The sequence below is a fragment of the Tetrao urogallus genome (genome assembly GCF_951394365.1).
Source record: "Tetrao urogallus genome assembly, chromosome: 6".
Classification (NCBI taxonomy): domain Eukaryota; kingdom Metazoa; phylum Chordata; class Aves; order Galliformes; family Phasianidae; genus Tetrao; species Tetrao urogallus.
This window is the reverse complement of record NC_136819.1, coordinates 53,435,043-53,451,293: the sequence shown is the minus strand read 5'-3', so window position 1 is coordinate 53,451,293 and position 16,251 is coordinate 53,435,043. Positions and strand designations below refer to the sequence as shown.

Here is a 16,251-nt window from a genome sequence, read left to right as displayed (position 1 = left end):
TAAGCGTTATGAAATGAGCCCTTTAAATATAATGAAGTGAGGCTAATCCTACCATTAAAACACCACAATGTAAATTAGTTTGTTTGGCTTTTCTCTTTTAGGAGCTTACAGTTTCCTGTGTGATAAGTCTAGTGGAATGCTTACATGATTTGCTAGTTTTAATCCTTGTGGTTGGCACCAGTTAACAAAGTTGCAGCACTTACTTATTTTTTAAAAGGAAAATTTGGGGTTTCTAGGATTCAAACATCACTCGTGGGACTTGAGACAGACAGAATGACAAGTATTCTCTCAAAACACTGCATGATCCCCAAGGAGGATCCTAGAAAACGGAACAGGTCTCAGTCCCTAAAGTCTTTGTATGTGTTTTTATTCCCAGTGTTCACATAGCTTTGTTGACTTCAGTGGGAGCATTCACAGCACACAGCCAAAATTAAACATATATTTGTTGCAAGGGACAAGATATACGTTTTACATTTTCTTCAAGGGCTACTGCAACACTCAAAGACATTTCAAATACCTCTTAGAATAATGTCAACCATTTTTCCCCAGCTTTTTGATAGCTTTATGTTCTAATAACATTCTACTAGTATTTGAAGTTGTTTAGTGGCAGAAAAAGGCCTTCATCAGCACAGTTTACTTTCTGAGTGAAATTTTTAGTCACTGTATTTTACATTTTCATTGTGTTTTATCAAAGCAAGATTGACCAGCATGTAAAAGAGAGACCTTTGTCCATTTAATCATTCTTTTTTGATTGTTTTTTATTTTCAGCAGTATTACTGTTTTCAGCAGTATTGCTCTCTGTTCTGTAGCATCCTTTCTGAATGGTGATTGCATTTAATAACTTTGTATCAGTTAATCCTATAGTCTTTGTTAATGAAACAAGTCTTTTTAAAATCCTGGCCCATTGTTTTGTAGCTAAGTTTTAACACCTGAAGCCCTACATATTTTCCACTCAGGAGCATACTCATAATATATGAACTGCTTCTGGAAAGTAGTCCCAGATTGCACTGTGGCTCAGAGCTTTCTGGTCTCTCACAGCATTGTCCAGGCACTGCTTAATGGAAGATGTTTGAAAGACACCAAGTAAGAAAAGAATGTCTCTTCTGTGCTGATAGTTTTAAGGTCTGGATTTTCTGTAATGACAAAAAGGATTCCAAATCTCAGTGATCTGATGGACAAACGCCTTTATTTTATTGCAACAACTTCAGTGTGTTGCTTGTTATTTCTCCAACCCGTGGAATGTATTGACTGTGAGAGCGAACATTGCATTCAGAAGGAATACTGAATCAATAATACTTAGCTTCAGAATGCAGTATAAGAAGAAAATATTGTAGCATTTTGCAAAACCAAGTTTAGGAAATGTCATTGCAGTGATGAGCATTATTGTCTCTATGGTTTTCTGACCCAACTTTTTCAGAAATGTAGTGACAAAGTTCTCTGTAACTACTTTGATTTATTTTATGTATCATGTTGCCAAATTTATATTGTATTTCTGAATTCTCACTCATGACATTTGAGTAAATGTGCTGTTGTGTTTTGTTTCTAATCATTTTTGGGATAGATATGGTTCTATCAATGTGAATGATTTCAAGTCAAGCTGGAGAAGTGGACTGCCTTTTTTAGCTATCATCAATGCCTTAAGACCAGGTCTAATTGATTTGGAGAAGGCAAAGGCTAGAAGCAATAAGGAAAACCTAGATGAGGCTTTCAGAATTGCAGAATTGGAGCTCAATATTCCACGGCTTCTTGAACCAGAAGGTAAGCAATCTGCTTTCCTGTAATGAGTGAGATTAATATAATCCTACACGTGTTGATTTGTAATACAGGCAAAAAGTCAGGCTGTGTTCAAGTTTGAAATGAAATATTGATCTTTACTGTGATGCTCTAATCTGCAGTTCTTTTTTGTGTAACTCAGAGGATACTTGGGATTTTTAGGATTTTTGAATTTGCAGCATGTGCAGGAACAATATGAAGATGACAGAGAATGAAACTTTTCCTTTCATGGGAGAAACTTGTTCATTAGTTTCTCATGTTATATCAAGGTGTTCCCAGGGAAAGAATTTCATTACATACTCATTTCTGTCAGTGGTATATTATGTGAGCTACTGCAAAATAAACATATTTATGGAAATGTGTTTTAATAACTGCACTGCAGTGTGTAATCATGGGATCAAGTCTAGAGGGCTGAATAATTGGTGTATTGGCTCTTGTAGATGTTGATGTTATGAATCCAGATGAAAAATCAATCATGACTTATGTGGCTCAGTTTTTACAATACTCCAGGAATATGCCCGAGACTGAAGACATGCAGGTATGTAATCTGGTTTATCACAGACATTCTGTAACAAATGTGCATTGTCACTGCCAAGATTCTCAGTACTTCCTTTTCGCAGCTTATTGCATGATGCACTAACAGTTATCCTCCATAGTTTGATCCTCTGATTCAGCCGCTGACAGTGTTGAATTGGCTTGAACCTTCTGGTTAGCCAAGACTCAGTGTGATAGATTTTGATGGTGCTGTTGAAATTACTGTGCAGGTGGTCTCGTTTTTAGTTTGTGGGTTTTTTTTGTTGTTTTTTTTTTTTTTGGTTGTTTTTTTGTTTTTTTACCAAGGATGTTTTTAAGCTTGATTGTTTTCATGTGCACTCTCAAGTCAATGTGTGAATACAGATAAATTTGCCAACATGCAGAACAATTAGCTTTAAATTTAATAGCTTGCATGTAGAGTGAGCAGCAGTTGTTGCTTGCAGGCTACGCTGGTTAGAAAACCAAGTTGTCTGTTGTCTATATTCTCCTATACTATGGTGTTTGGAAAACCAAGTTGTCTGTAATCTATATTCTCCAGTAGCAAGGGAGTTGGAACTAGATAATCTTAAAGATCCCTTCCAACCCAAACCATTCTATGATTCCTATTAGAGTTTATACATTAATTGCCTCAATTAATTGCATTAATTCACATATCTCCGTATCGTTAATGTCCTTCCACTAGGGCTGCAATCAGGCTCTTCTTTTAAGATGGCTTTGTATATCCAGGAGACAAGTTTAAAACTTTGGCCTTGCTTTATAGTAGCAGCTGGCCCAAAGCTCATTAGAGTCCCCAGGAAACATTGTTTGTTTTTCACTGGCTTTGAATGGGGTTATCATATGCTCAGTATATGTTGCTTTGTGGCACAATGTGAATTAGAAACAAGGCTTTCAAAACAGAAACATGAAATTTTCTGCTCTAATTACTAGGATAAAGTAGCAGAGACCTTGAGCTGGTTGGCTGTGCAGAGAAAAAAGTTAGCAAATTTGCTGATGGACACAGAGAATGAAACTTATTACCAGAAGTACAAAGTAAGTTGTGTTTTGTATTTAACTGCTTTTTCAAAAGTAAATATGAAGAATGTTCTGAGAAAGAGACTTTCATCTTCATTGCCTAGGCCAAAATGCTAAATGAAACAGGAGGTGGAAACCTTGAATTCAGTAAATGCTCTCAAATGATTGAGGGAAGAATAGGGTAAAATTATTTCTCTTTGGAAACAGATATATGCTGTTTCATTTCTGAGCAGAGCAAGGCTTTTTGGAGAGAGCAATGTGATGTCTTTTAATTAATTGACATAATTGAGAATGTGGACAAGATTCCATAGGCCCTTCATAAGGTCAGCTTCTCAATTGCTGTGATAATAATTATGGTAGATTCAGCTAATGACATAGAGGAATACTTGAAATGTTGACTATAGATTGTGTCTGAAGTAAAATTTCCTTTGGTTTGTATTGTAGTCAGAGTTGGTAATAAAATAGCCTGTATGGCCATAGAGAAATGAGTTTTCCCTCCTTCTTGGTTAGAAGAACCATGTCCTGACAGCACTGACAATATGCTAAGTGCAGATTTTAGTAGAGAATGGCACTTTCAGATGTAATCCCTTGCCTTTCCATGCATCACATCCTCTGAATTTAATGGAGTTCCTACCAATAAGTTCAAAGGCAGTATTCAGTTGCACGGGTTCCATCCAAGTTATCTTCTATGAATTACTCTTCCTTCTTATCTATAGGAAATGATGTCATTTATGGAAGCATTTAACCAAGAAAAAAAAGCATTTCTGCCCCTATTATCATCAAAAAGAAGTGGAGCTGAGCTGAGCGAAGGCCAGCAGCAGATGAGGGAAGAATGGAGTAAACTCGTCTCTCAGGTCAGAGGCAATTCCAGCTCACCTTGTTGCATGTGTGAATGTGATTGATGTGAAAGCCTGAACTTAGCCCAAGAATATACACATGGAAAAGCAGGGGAGGTGATACCTTTCTGCATCAATGAAAGCAGTATTGATCCTGAACCTGAAGTTCAGACAAACTGGTGTACAGTGCCCAAGAGGAGTCTGAAAGGGGCTGTGAATTACATTCCTGCCTTTGCATCTGATTATTTTTGAGCAGCCTTCAGATCAAAGGTTTTGGTTTATTAATGCTTGCAAGGTTATTTGAAGACAAAGTTATGGCTCATAACTTTGCAGCTAGGAGAAATATGATCATGTTTTTTTTCCCACAGTACAAATTGTGATGCAGTTAGATCAGGTTGGTCAGTGATTTACAGTGAGTTTGGCTGTGTTGTCTCCCTCTGTTGCATTTGTTGATAATTGCTCTTTATAGAAGAAATGTCCACTTGTCACTTCACAGAATCACAGAATGGCCAGGGTTGGAAGGGACCTGAAGGATCATGAATCTCCAACCCCCCTGCCACATGCAGGGCCACCAACCTCCACATTCAATACTAGACCAGGCTGCCCAGGGCCCCCATCCAACCTGGCTTTGAACACCTCCAGGGATGGGGCACTTCTTATAACAAACAGCTAGTCCAGAGCATCCCTTGTTCCCTACTTTTTTTTTTCTGGGGTGTGTGGAGCATCAGCTTACAGAACATACAACTGTATCTTAGGGATGGAGAAAGGAATAATAGTGACAAATTTAATTGCTTGTTTTTATTTTTAAGATTAATGAATGGAAAGCAGAGCTGGACCAGATGTTGCCCTCACCTCTGGATGGTATTGAGGCCTGGCTTCAGAAGGTAGAACATCTGCAGGCAGAAGATTTGCCTGATTTGCAGGACCCATTTAAAGCCATGTCTCTCTTCAGTGAAATCATTTCAGTGTTTAAGGTAAGCTGATCACAGAGGAATGTTCTCCTTTAGTCTCACCTAGTAAAGTACTTATCATGGAATTGCTGTTTACTGTTTTGGAAAGTAGTATGGATATGTTTATTTTCTGAAGATGAGAAGCCTTCCAGAAGATACTGTTGATTTTTGTGGGTTTATTCAAGTAACTGCACAGGTCTGTAAGGAAGGCTTCTGACTTCATTGGAGTGAGATTAAATTTAAATGTGAAGTGAATGAGAAAATTATGCTATTTTATGTGGCTCCTGCAACTTGTTTGTTAAGTAATAATGCAGAGTAATTGCATCCTTATCTTTAAATCTAGGCTTGATACTTACCTGTTCAGAAAAGCACTTGCACTCGGGGTTACATTCCATTATGTTCACGCAGCTATGTGTTTAAAGTTAAGTATTTGCTGAATCACTCTGTTATTCCCTTCAAAGCAATGGAAAGTATTCTGATACCTCAGTATCATGCAAGTTATTTACTGTGATCTTGAGGTCTTTACACTGATAACATTTTAAATGCTTTGAATTAGAAAACTTTAAAAAGCATAAGTGTATTGGAGCTTGGTTGGATCATCGTGGTACCTTACTTGTGGTTTTTTTGTGAACAAGGTGAAGTTGAATATTTTTCTAAGTATCTTTGCTGTTGGTTTGAAAGAATAGGAGCAGGAGGTTGTTGTGAGTGGCTTGATACCACCACTTCTTTGAACTGTTGCTAGTCAATTCCTGTTAGGAGAAATGCTTTTTTTCACTAATAATGGCTTTACCAAACATTGTCCATTTCTTCTATGATTTTGGCTGTTCAGGATAAGAGTTAGTAACGTTTTTAAGAATGAGACAGAGGGAGACATGGTTGATTCAAGGCTTTCATTTTTTTTTTCTGTTGACATGTGGATACCATCATTAAGTTTCTTAAGAAAAATAAGCTGCTTTGGTGGGATAGGAAGGCATTCTGCTGAAATTTCCTTTTCTTCCTCCTTTAATCCAATCTTTTTAGTATGGTTCATATAGAGATCTTGTTGCCAAAGTGGTGCCTCTTGATAGAAATTCTGCTTTCTCTCAAGAACTGTGAAATTACTCAACGGTGCTCACAACTGGTTAATGTCATATGCTATCAGCATGAATTTGTTGAGCATTCAAATAAAGTATTAGGCAAGTATGATACAATAAGTTTATTCAGCAGGCTTTGCTTTTAGGTTTTGCTAACATATAACAAGGAAAAACTTAATATCCTGAACCCATTAAAATGACTCATATTTGTTGTAAAGATGATATTAAAAGTGAAGAAGAAAACCTGGTGGTGTAGGTTGTGTAGCTCCATGCACCTCGCATTTTACTAGAGGCCTGCTGGTAAGAAAAATTATACGTTGCACTTCAGAAGGTGATTTGATTGATAAGACTTTCATTACATGTTAATCAGTAAAGACACTGAAAGACTGTCTTGTCTGTCTTGTTTACTCTCACTGTAGTAGCAGATGACTTGCAGATTCTAATGTGGTTTAATACTAGTTGATTCTAGTATTGATATGAATAGCTTACTGTTTCCTTTTCTTCCCAGGGCTTGATGAATTGTTTTGATTCTCACTTGGACACTCTTCAATCATTTGAGAATAAAGATGAGAAGAATATGCCACTAGTAGTGCCTGAAAAGCTAGAGGAAATGAAAAGAAGGTTGTGATACTCGAATTCCTTCTACTATGACTGTGTTGTATTCTAGTTCTGCTGTTGACTTGCACATAAGTTGTCCATGCCTTGCAGAAAAAGAACATTTTCCATTTAAGCACAGAATCACAGAATCACAAGAGCACAAAGGTTGGAAAAACCTACAAGATCATGCAGTCCAACCATCCACCCATCACCAATAGTTCTCACTAAGCCATATTGCTCAATACAACATACAACCTTTCCTTGAACACCTCCAGGGTCAGTGACTCCACCACCTCTCTGGGCAGCCCATTCCAGTGCCTGACCACTCTTTCAGACAAGTAGTATTTCCTAACATCCAGCCTAAATCTCCCCTGGCTCAGCTTGAAGCCATTCCCTCTAGGTCTATCACCAGTTACATGAGAAGCACATGTTGACTGGTATGTTGAGCACACAGTTAATTTGTTGGTCCGTGAAAGTCTAATTATTTGTACAAAATGAAGCACATTAACAGGAGCTTTTCAAATGCTCTGGGCTAGTGTGGATAGGAAGTACCCACTTGGGATAGAAAGCAAATTCCTTGAAAACAAGGATTTTTCTGGATGTGGGGATTCTGCGTCCAATTTTTATTTTTTACCTTTTTGGAAAGCTGAAATTTACAGACTGTGCAACCCTATATAGCTTTTGAAGGATATTTTCAAAAATGACCAGTGGATCTATTCACATAGCATGAGATTCTTTGACGTACAGATAACAGATGCCATTCTCTAACTATTTAAGGCTGCCCATAAATTAAGCTACTATCTTAAAAAGAAGAAAAAAAAACCTGTTATCTTAAAATTTTGTACCACAAAGATCTTTACATGTGGAATAGTAGAATGGTTTAGGTTGAAAGAGGCCTTAAAGTTCATCTAGTTCCAAGCCCCTCCCATGGACAAGGGTCCCAACCACTAGATTGGGCTGTCTCAGGCCCCATCCAACCTTAATATCCCCTCTTTTTGTTTAAAGCCATTTATTTCCAGTTGTCCTATCACTATTAGACTATGTTAAAAAAGTTAGACTCCCTCCCATTCATAAGATCTTATCTGCTGAATAGTCCACCCTTCCATATCTTTCCAACTTAGAGGATGTGACGTGGGACATATATGTTATTCAGGATTTTTAGGCTAAAATCTCTATACATTAATGCCTTCTGCATCCAATGATTTGAGTCAACTTTTGGAACATTTCACTGTTTGCAGATTCAGTGATATTCGTTTCACAAACTCCAGCTCCCTTCTTGAATACCACTATGGACTGTGCTCAGCATTTGCCAATGAGGTGACACTGAAGCTAAATATTTGGGATGTGAAATATGGGACAAAAGAATCTGTGGAATCACTGCTAGAAAATTGGAATGTAAGTTTAAAATAATTGTTTTTCGTAATCACACTGTAACAATAATTCCTCTTCACTCTCTCTGATTCAAAATTGAGTTCTTCCTCATCAGTGAAAAGAGAGAGGCACTTCCCTTTCCTCTTTCACTCCTCAGGAAACCACAGATAGCAATGTGGTCACCCCTTAGCCTCTTCTTTATTCTAGACAACCCAAATACCCAAATGTACTCAGCCTCTCCTCATAGAATATGCTTTTCAGCCCATTTGCCAGCTTTGTTGGCTTTTCTGGGTGCTGAATAACAAGTATCTTATTATCCTTTCAAAATGTGAAGTTTCTGAAGAGTTTCTCTGAAACTTTTCATGCTGGAAAATCCCTACTTAAATTAGTGGAAATTTCATCAGAACCCTAGTAGAAGGCAACAAGAAGTTATACAAAATGTCCCTCTGTCCCTCTCTTTTTTAAGTTTTTTTTAAGTTTTTTCTTTCCAATACTAACATTACCCATAAATGAGGTGGGAATACAGCATTAATCTGTGCTGAGTTTCTTGATGTAGTTGATTTCATAAATACTTATTACTACGTTTTTTCTGTGGTTGTGGTTCATGGAGTAAGGTGCACTTTAGAGTACCTAAGAGCCTGAGGACCAACCCACTCATTCCCTAAGTAAATATTCAAACCATAAGTCTCTTTCTCTACTCCCATTTCTTCCCTTTTCATCTCCAGTTCATATCGTAGTGAATCTTTTTGAAATAAGTAGTTCTGACTCATATATGGCTGTGACTCAGTCAATGGCATTCCAGAGTTTATATTTCCCATTAAGCTACTCTCTGTGTGAGCAGAAAACAAACAGGTCAAATTCAGGCTAAAGAGTTTAGATGAGTTGCTGGATAGGCTTTGTTTAATTTACGTTCAACTCCGAGCAGCCTCATTGCAAAAAAAATGTGTCCCAACCTGTATTTGCTAACATTAAGTTTTATGTGGGTTAGTTTTACCTGTGCCAATTCTTTTTCACTTTGGGTAGAATTTCATTGAAGAAAAGAGACTTAACACACAGCTGGAAACTGCTGCTGACATCTGTGAAGACTTGAAAAACAAAAACTTAAGCAACCTTGACTTAGGTAAGTTCCTGTACATAAACTCATAATGAAAACCTCTGTTTTGAACTGATATGCTGTCTCTAGTTTTAATCCCCACTTAGGTTTTTCTGTTAAGTACTAATTCTATTGAATAAATCTCTCTGTTTCCAAATGTGTAACATTACTTTCTTTTTGATATCCTAGCTGGAGATCCTCAAGAAATTAGCAAACTTTTTAAGACAGTGGAGTCAAAGATTTCGATGTGCAAAGACTATATTTCCAATGTAAACACTACACTACAAAAAGTCCTGTCTTCCTGGAGTAGTTACACAGAAAACCTCTGCTTACTAAAGACATGGCTGGAAGAAAAACAAAATGAGTATCCAGTAGAGGTATGTTGTTGGATTTGTTTTACTCACGATGGACAGAGACTCCTGGAAGGAAAACATTTTACATGACAGTGGTTGTACTTGCTTTTCTGTTCCTCATTTTGGAAATCAACTTGTGGCTGGGCTCTGCTTGAAATTATTTCAATGCTTCTCTCTAGGTCCCTGTGGAAGTGCTGGCAAACTGGAATTCAGTGCATGGTTCATTAAATGAAGCTGGAAACTATCTCATTGAAGTCAGCAAAGAGCAAGTTGGGTCGAATATTGCCAAAGAGCTGAAAAAACTGAATAGGAAATGGGCTAAATTCATCAAGAAGACACGCTTTGTAAGATAACAGTTTCATAATTCCCTTTTGACAAGCAGCCTTCAAAATCATCTTTTCTAAACTTATCAGCTTGTTAGTAAGAGCTTAATAAATTTTTTCAGTCAGCTGAGTATTTCCAGTTTTAAAACAAGAGGAACAGAGAGTACACAGAGGTATCCCATTCGTAAGTCTTTGCAACACAGTTAAATGCTCTTTGTAACAATCTAGATAATACCAATTTTTAAAATCAAAATTTTAAAACCACTTTAAAGGGGATAACTTATTGCAGGTTAAAGCTTTTTGTTTAGTTACAGAGATAGAGATATTTCATTTATTAAGAGCTTGTGAACCTTTGCTAAATTCTGTAATCCCTTCTTCATCTAGAAAAAGGTAATTATAGCTGCATGGATATTTCTAGGTTATTCAACTTTATACCAGCTCACTTGACAGGTTTTTAGGTGGCAGTAAATTCCTATACAGTCTGCTTGATGTTATGTATATTACTTTTTCTAGAATAATTTCACAGTAGCAGCATTATCACTCCATCTGGGACTGTTAGAGCTCTTAATTTTCTAAGTTGAGCCTTTCAATGACATTTATTAAAATACTGCTCTGATGTTAAATGATGGCAAAGAAATACAGTATTTCTGTGGGAGATGAGCTTAATGAGAATGTTAATAAGAGGCATATTTGCAAGAGTGAGGAAATCTGGAGTTGCATGTAAAAGCCATTATTAACATTTCAAGAGATGTTTTTAGGAAGTAATTCAGGAAGCAGAAATAGACAGTCTTGTAAGTGCTTAAGGACAGAAGGGATTATTTTTCTGGTATTGCACTGGACATTATGTAAATATGTGTAGGTCAACATAGTGCACGGGCAAATGCTTGAAATGTGGCCTGACTATCAGTACCATTCAACCATTGCCACCATTTGGCCAACACCAGCTATCATTCCCTTTGACAATTCCCTGGCATAACTTGGGAAATGCTGTATCACAGGAGTTCTTCTCCATTGTAATGTGGATGTGGCTGCTTTCTTATAGGGAAGGGGAAATCCATGTGGGCACAGGTTGTGTTGCCCTACCTGCTCCCAGGGTTGAAAAATCAAGCCTTGGGTGATTTATTTACCAGTGTAAGTTTGGTGTTTATTTGTCCTTCATTGCTTGTTGAGTGCAAAAGCAGGAAAGTAAATTTGATGACTGTATGTTACAGGGGAGTAGTGGATAGATCCCTGTGGACTGATGATGAGTGTGAACGTCTTACCCTACTCTTTGTTCATAGCTTGGTGAAGAGAACACAGACGCTGCTGAAAAGGCCAAGGAGCTTCCAGGAGGCATGGAGAAAATTGAAGAGCTCCTTGGAGGTGTAGAGAGCTGGGCCACAGAGACTGAATGCCTGCTCAGTGAGATTGGTCACAAGACACCTGTGGAACCTCAGATGGAGGAATATTTGCAGGTGAAAATGGGAATACATTCATACACACATACAGCTTAAAATACTTGTTCATCAGATTTTCATCTTTCAGAGTGGATTTATGACTTGGGTAAAAAGCACCTTCATCAATGGAGAAAAATTGCAGATTTTATGCTGTAACAAGAGGTGGTAGAAAGTCAACCAATGGTAGTATTTTGGTATTATTTCCCAGAATCAGTCCTAGATGAACTAGCTACAAATGAGTCTTCTGGTATATGCGTGTTCAGATGATAATTGACAAGGAAGTGCTGTTGTTGCTACTGATTGGTAGCTTGCTCTCTAGTGATATTAATTAGTCATGTGCAGCACAGCATTTGCAGCAGATTGAAATTTTGGAAGGTGCTGAGATTGGAATTTACAGTGCTTTCTATCATGCATCCTTGCTTGGGACAGTTTGGCTGTATTCAATGCATTCCTGTCAAAAACTGGAATACCTGAGGTATTTGCAGCAGCATCTAGGGTAATCTGTGTATCTCAGTTTACAGGCTGTTGTTCTAAATATCCACAGTGAGCACTGCTGAATTTTTTTGTTACTTCCATTTCTGTCTGTTGCATCCACTGTTTCTCAGCCAGAGATTACTGTTTCTCCCTAGCAAAGGGTAGGTTGGAAATACATATGTCCAACTCTGCAGCTTCACTTAAGCAAATAAGCTTATGTCTTATTTAAATAAGCAAATAAGCAATGTCTTATTTACTTTCTTGTCCTGCCAGTGAAGATGAGACTGAACAAAGACACTGGGCTTTGCACTAGAGAAGCAGAAGCACTGTCATTTTTTCCTTTTTCCCTATTTCTGCAACACAGAATTGTGTATAGTCTAGCGGTAGGAAGGTGGCCACAGGGTTCATTGAATTTCTTCTGTCCAAGTGCTAAGATTAAACACAGATGTTCTTCAGTAATTAAATCTATGTACAGTAACTGCTGTAGTTTACTTTGAGTTTGTGCCTTCTTGTTAGTTTACGGAATTAGGAAGTGTGAGGCTATGAAATGAATATATTCATCTTTTTGGGCATATATTTATAAACTAATCCTCATTTTGCAGTACAGCACCAGTTTGTTAAAAATGGTGAATTAAGTAAAGATAGCCTGACAGCTTCCAAAAATATGAATGATATTGTGCCTTTATGTCTGTGAGAAGAAGAGATCTGGTCACTAATTGTCCTCAGCACAGTAGGTCAGGGACCCCCTAAAGCACTGATTATCATTAAAAGAATGCTAATTCACAACTTCAAAAAGGAAAATGTGTTGAATATTCATAGATCAAAACAATTCTAATATGGACATTTCGTGATAAATATTTAAATATGGCACACTACTTTTTGCATGCAAAATACCCAACTGCTTCCTGCCTTTTGGCACTCATTACCACAAGAAAGTCTGAGTCTTGATTATGTGCTTACTTTTGGATGACTTCACGATCAGATTATGCATATCCAAATGTGTGGTTTGTGCTTTTGGTAGGCTGTTCAGATGAGAGACTGTGTTTAAAAAGTTACTTCTGATTGAGTCTGAGGCAAAGTACTGATGATATCACATTGAGTTGAAAGAATGTGTAAGCAAACAGAATCCCCTGTGGATGGCAGCAGACTCTCTCTACATAGAGACTTTGTAGCAAAATACACTGGCTATTGTTGGGATATCTGATTTTGTTCTTGAGCAAATATTGGCCATGCATGATTAATGCTGGCTTTTTCATTCAGTTTCTTTAAACAAAAAGGCGTAAATACTGTGAAGACTTCTAATGCTTTTCATTCAACCAGAGCTTGGCTGCAAGGGGAATTTCATGCCAAGAGCAAGTTATGGCAGTAGAAGAGATATTGCAATCTCTGATGAAGAATGCTTCAAGTCAGATGTCCCAACAACATTGTCACATCGCTGGGTTGCCAGCACGAATTAAAGAAGCCAGAGACAGAATAGAGGTACTCCTTTTTTATTGTTATTATACGTTATACCCACAATTTTTAGCATTATGTGATTAGGAAGGTTCCTTTTCATTCATGTAAAACAAAAAAAGGTTATACTGTTGGAATCTATGTCCTAGACTCTTGCCAGGGACAGAAATTAGAACATTTCTAAGATCAGTATCTCAACTTGAAAAACTTGAGTGATGTTATGAAGCAATCACATTACATAATTGATGCAACTTGCACATGTTCTGAAAGGTCTCTTTCTTTCAAGGCTGTCATGAGTGACGTGAACAACATCCTGCCCAAATCTGAGAAGAAACCCTCACAAAAGGCAGCTTTACTTAATTTTGAAGAATCTCAGAAGGATATTGAGGTTTCCATTTCAAAAGCTGTGGAACTTGTTAGTCAAAAATTAAGTCCTGAAGTGCATATTTCAAGATATGAGGTAGGTTCGTTTTCTGAGCCAGCTGGGTGGATTATTTCTTAGTGTCATTTAATGTCTAAAAAGCTGAGAAAAATATGAGAATTTTTGGGGTAGTCTTTAATCTTTTTTTTTTCCTGCTGACTATAAACTAAATTTTTAGTTTAGTTTTGTTAGTGTATGTTGACAGGCAGACAATTTGAATGAGGAAATACGAATCTGAATACCAGTTTATTTACTGCCCTGTCTTAAATTATTCCATCATTCTCAGATCCCTGTTCTGAGCTACCACAATTTTTTTCCTGATTAATAATTAAGATTTCCATCTTGAAACATATGCCTGAATTCTTGGACAAGTTATTAAAGTATGATTATAAACGCAGAATCTCCACTTCTTTTTCCAGTGGCTAAATGGTATAGAAAGTGTCAGATGTCAAAATTCTGATCTGTGAAAGGGGTCCTTAGTGAGGTATGAAACATGGAAACACACCCAATATCTGTGTTGCCTCATGTTGCACAGTGAGTTCTGGGCTGCCCTATGCTGGCAGCTGCACAGAGCTCACGGGGTCCCCTTGCATCAGTGCAGACCTTTCACATGCTTTCTGGGAGACATGGGACATGGCTGTGTGTGTTCTCTGGTCATGAACAGAGTTGAGGAACTTTAGTCTTTTTTTCTCTTTGGTACCACATTTTCCCCTAGAATGGGTCTTAAAGGAACAATATTTGCTTTTGTCTATAAAACATATTTTGACAGCGTCTGCAGCTTTTTTGCAAATACGCAAGAGTGGATAATGCCCTTGTTTTCAGTCATGCAAGGGCCATCCCAGCCCATACTCGCCATCTATGTGTATTTTATATGTATCCTTTATAGGCTACTGATGACATTTTATTAGGTTGATAAGCTACATTCAGTTCTGTTTATCTTTTCTAATGCTGCTTTGTTTTGCAGGAAGCTTTTAATGCTCTGGACAATAAAGTTCTTGACAATTTTTTTAAAGCAGTTGAACAACTGAAAAATATTTCATCTGATCAGGAAAAGCTGGTAGTAGAAGAAAAGAGTGAAGATATTCGTAAAAGATGGGAGGTGAGATAATATTGGAAGGAGACTCCGCTGTCTGTTGTCATTATGCTTGGCATCTTGGAAACCACTTTTTTTGTCACATTGTTTTCTGAGACTTAAATTTGCTTTGTAATGCTGTGTCTCCATCTCACAGAGATAATGTGTTCTGAATTTTGCAGGCCGTTCATAATGAAATTATATCCTGCATCCAGCTCCTATTAGAAAGGGAAAAAAAGAAATTTAACACAACTTTTAAAAAAATCAATAAGCAATTAGGAAAAGAAAAGAAACTCCTGAATATGAATAAAACCAAAGGGCTCATCAAGGAACATGAGGTACGTGACCCTTTCCTTTTCTGCTCAGTTATTTCTCCTTCTGAATGCATTGTCCTTCCTGCTCCTGCTTCCTTTAGTGGATGTAGTAGCTTGTGTTTGTGAAATAGAGCCCTTGTGTTATGTAAACAGAGAGCAGAGGCCTCCAAAATTATGTCAAATTATTTCATTGACTTTCTGACTGCAGACAATAGCCTCTTTATTTGCCTCCTTTTTGCATAGATGTTATCTTTTTTTTTTCTTTTTTTCTTTTTTTTTTTTTTTTTAGGACAGTCTTGAGGCATAAAACAGATTTATTTGTGCAAAGTGTGAAAATAAGAAGTGATTTTGTGTTTGTGATTTGCTACAATTGTTTTGTTGAATAAGATTGATGCTTCTTCAAGTGAGAGTATTTTCTCACAGTGCAGTAGATCCACTTTGTGGAGCATATAAATTAATCAGAGTTAGATGTAAGGCTTTAATTTTTCATTTGCTGGGGCATCGTGAATCTTGCATACTCCGTAGGCGATGGCTGTTACGCTTCATTGCTGCTAGCATTTTTGTTCATCCTCTTTGATATGTTTTGATGTGGCCAGTTTACCACTTAGAAAGGTAATAAAATGCTCTCTGTTGAAATTCTGGCCTTTGCTGAAGTAAGCACAGTTTTTGTGTTTGCTTTCAGTGAGTTTATTCTGACCCAATAGTAAATATCCAATTGAAAAGAAAAAGGAACATTCTTAGGTGCATTACTTCTGCTCATATTTAGATTTTAATGTATCTTAATTTCAGCATCAAAAGTAAAGTCATTGATTGGGAGTATTTAAAATACGTTTTCCAATTCTTTTTTTTTCTGTAGTCAGTATTTGAAATGTCAGTGTGCAGATGACTTGGGATCAAAAGTAGCTAAAGTTGTAGTTACAGAAGTAATTTCAAAATCAAGTGTGAGTACAGACTTGGAAATGCAGCTGGGGAACACATTCTCAGAAATCCCGGTTTCTTTCTTGGATTTATTTGAGAAAAATATCAAGGAAGATAAATGTTTCTCTCATGGTTTGACAGCTTATACTTTAAATCCATTCATCCGAGAAGACAATGTGAAAAATGTACAGAAAAATGTATAAGAATAATTAGAGTTGCCTATCCTTACGATTTAATATGAGATTAATGT

General features: G+C 37.2%; 1 protein-coding gene across 1 annotated transcript in view; it reads left to right on the top strand.

Moving 5' to 3' along the window:
* SYNE2 (spectrin repeat containing nuclear envelope protein 2) overlaps positions 1 to 16,251 on the top strand; it is a gene marked incomplete at its 5' end in the record, with an annotated part of 154,318 nt that overhangs the window by 11,648 nt on the left and 126,419 nt on the right. Inside the window, 15 exons of the mRNA XM_079537488.1 lie at positions 1,562 to 1,758; positions 2,214 to 2,311; positions 3,235 to 3,336; positions 4,035 to 4,172; positions 4,964 to 5,128; positions 6,686 to 6,798; positions 8,013 to 8,169; positions 9,169 to 9,265; positions 9,428 to 9,615; positions 9,771 to 9,935; positions 11,195 to 11,368; positions 13,145 to 13,303; positions 13,563 to 13,736; positions 14,662 to 14,796; positions 14,952 to 15,107. Of these exons, the coding sequence (XP_079393614.1) occupies positions 1,562 to 1,758; positions 2,214 to 2,311; positions 3,235 to 3,336; positions 4,035 to 4,172; positions 4,964 to 5,128; positions 6,686 to 6,798; positions 8,013 to 8,169; positions 9,169 to 9,265; positions 9,428 to 9,615; positions 9,771 to 9,935; positions 11,195 to 11,368; positions 13,145 to 13,303; positions 13,563 to 13,736; positions 14,662 to 14,796; positions 14,952 to 15,107 (2,218 nt within the window). The remainder of the gene's footprint in view (positions 1 to 1,561; positions 1,759 to 2,213; positions 2,312 to 3,234; positions 3,337 to 4,034; positions 4,173 to 4,963; positions 5,129 to 6,685; positions 6,799 to 8,012; positions 8,170 to 9,168; positions 9,266 to 9,427; positions 9,616 to 9,770; positions 9,936 to 11,194; positions 11,369 to 13,144; positions 13,304 to 13,562; positions 13,737 to 14,661; positions 14,797 to 14,951; positions 15,108 to 16,251) is intronic.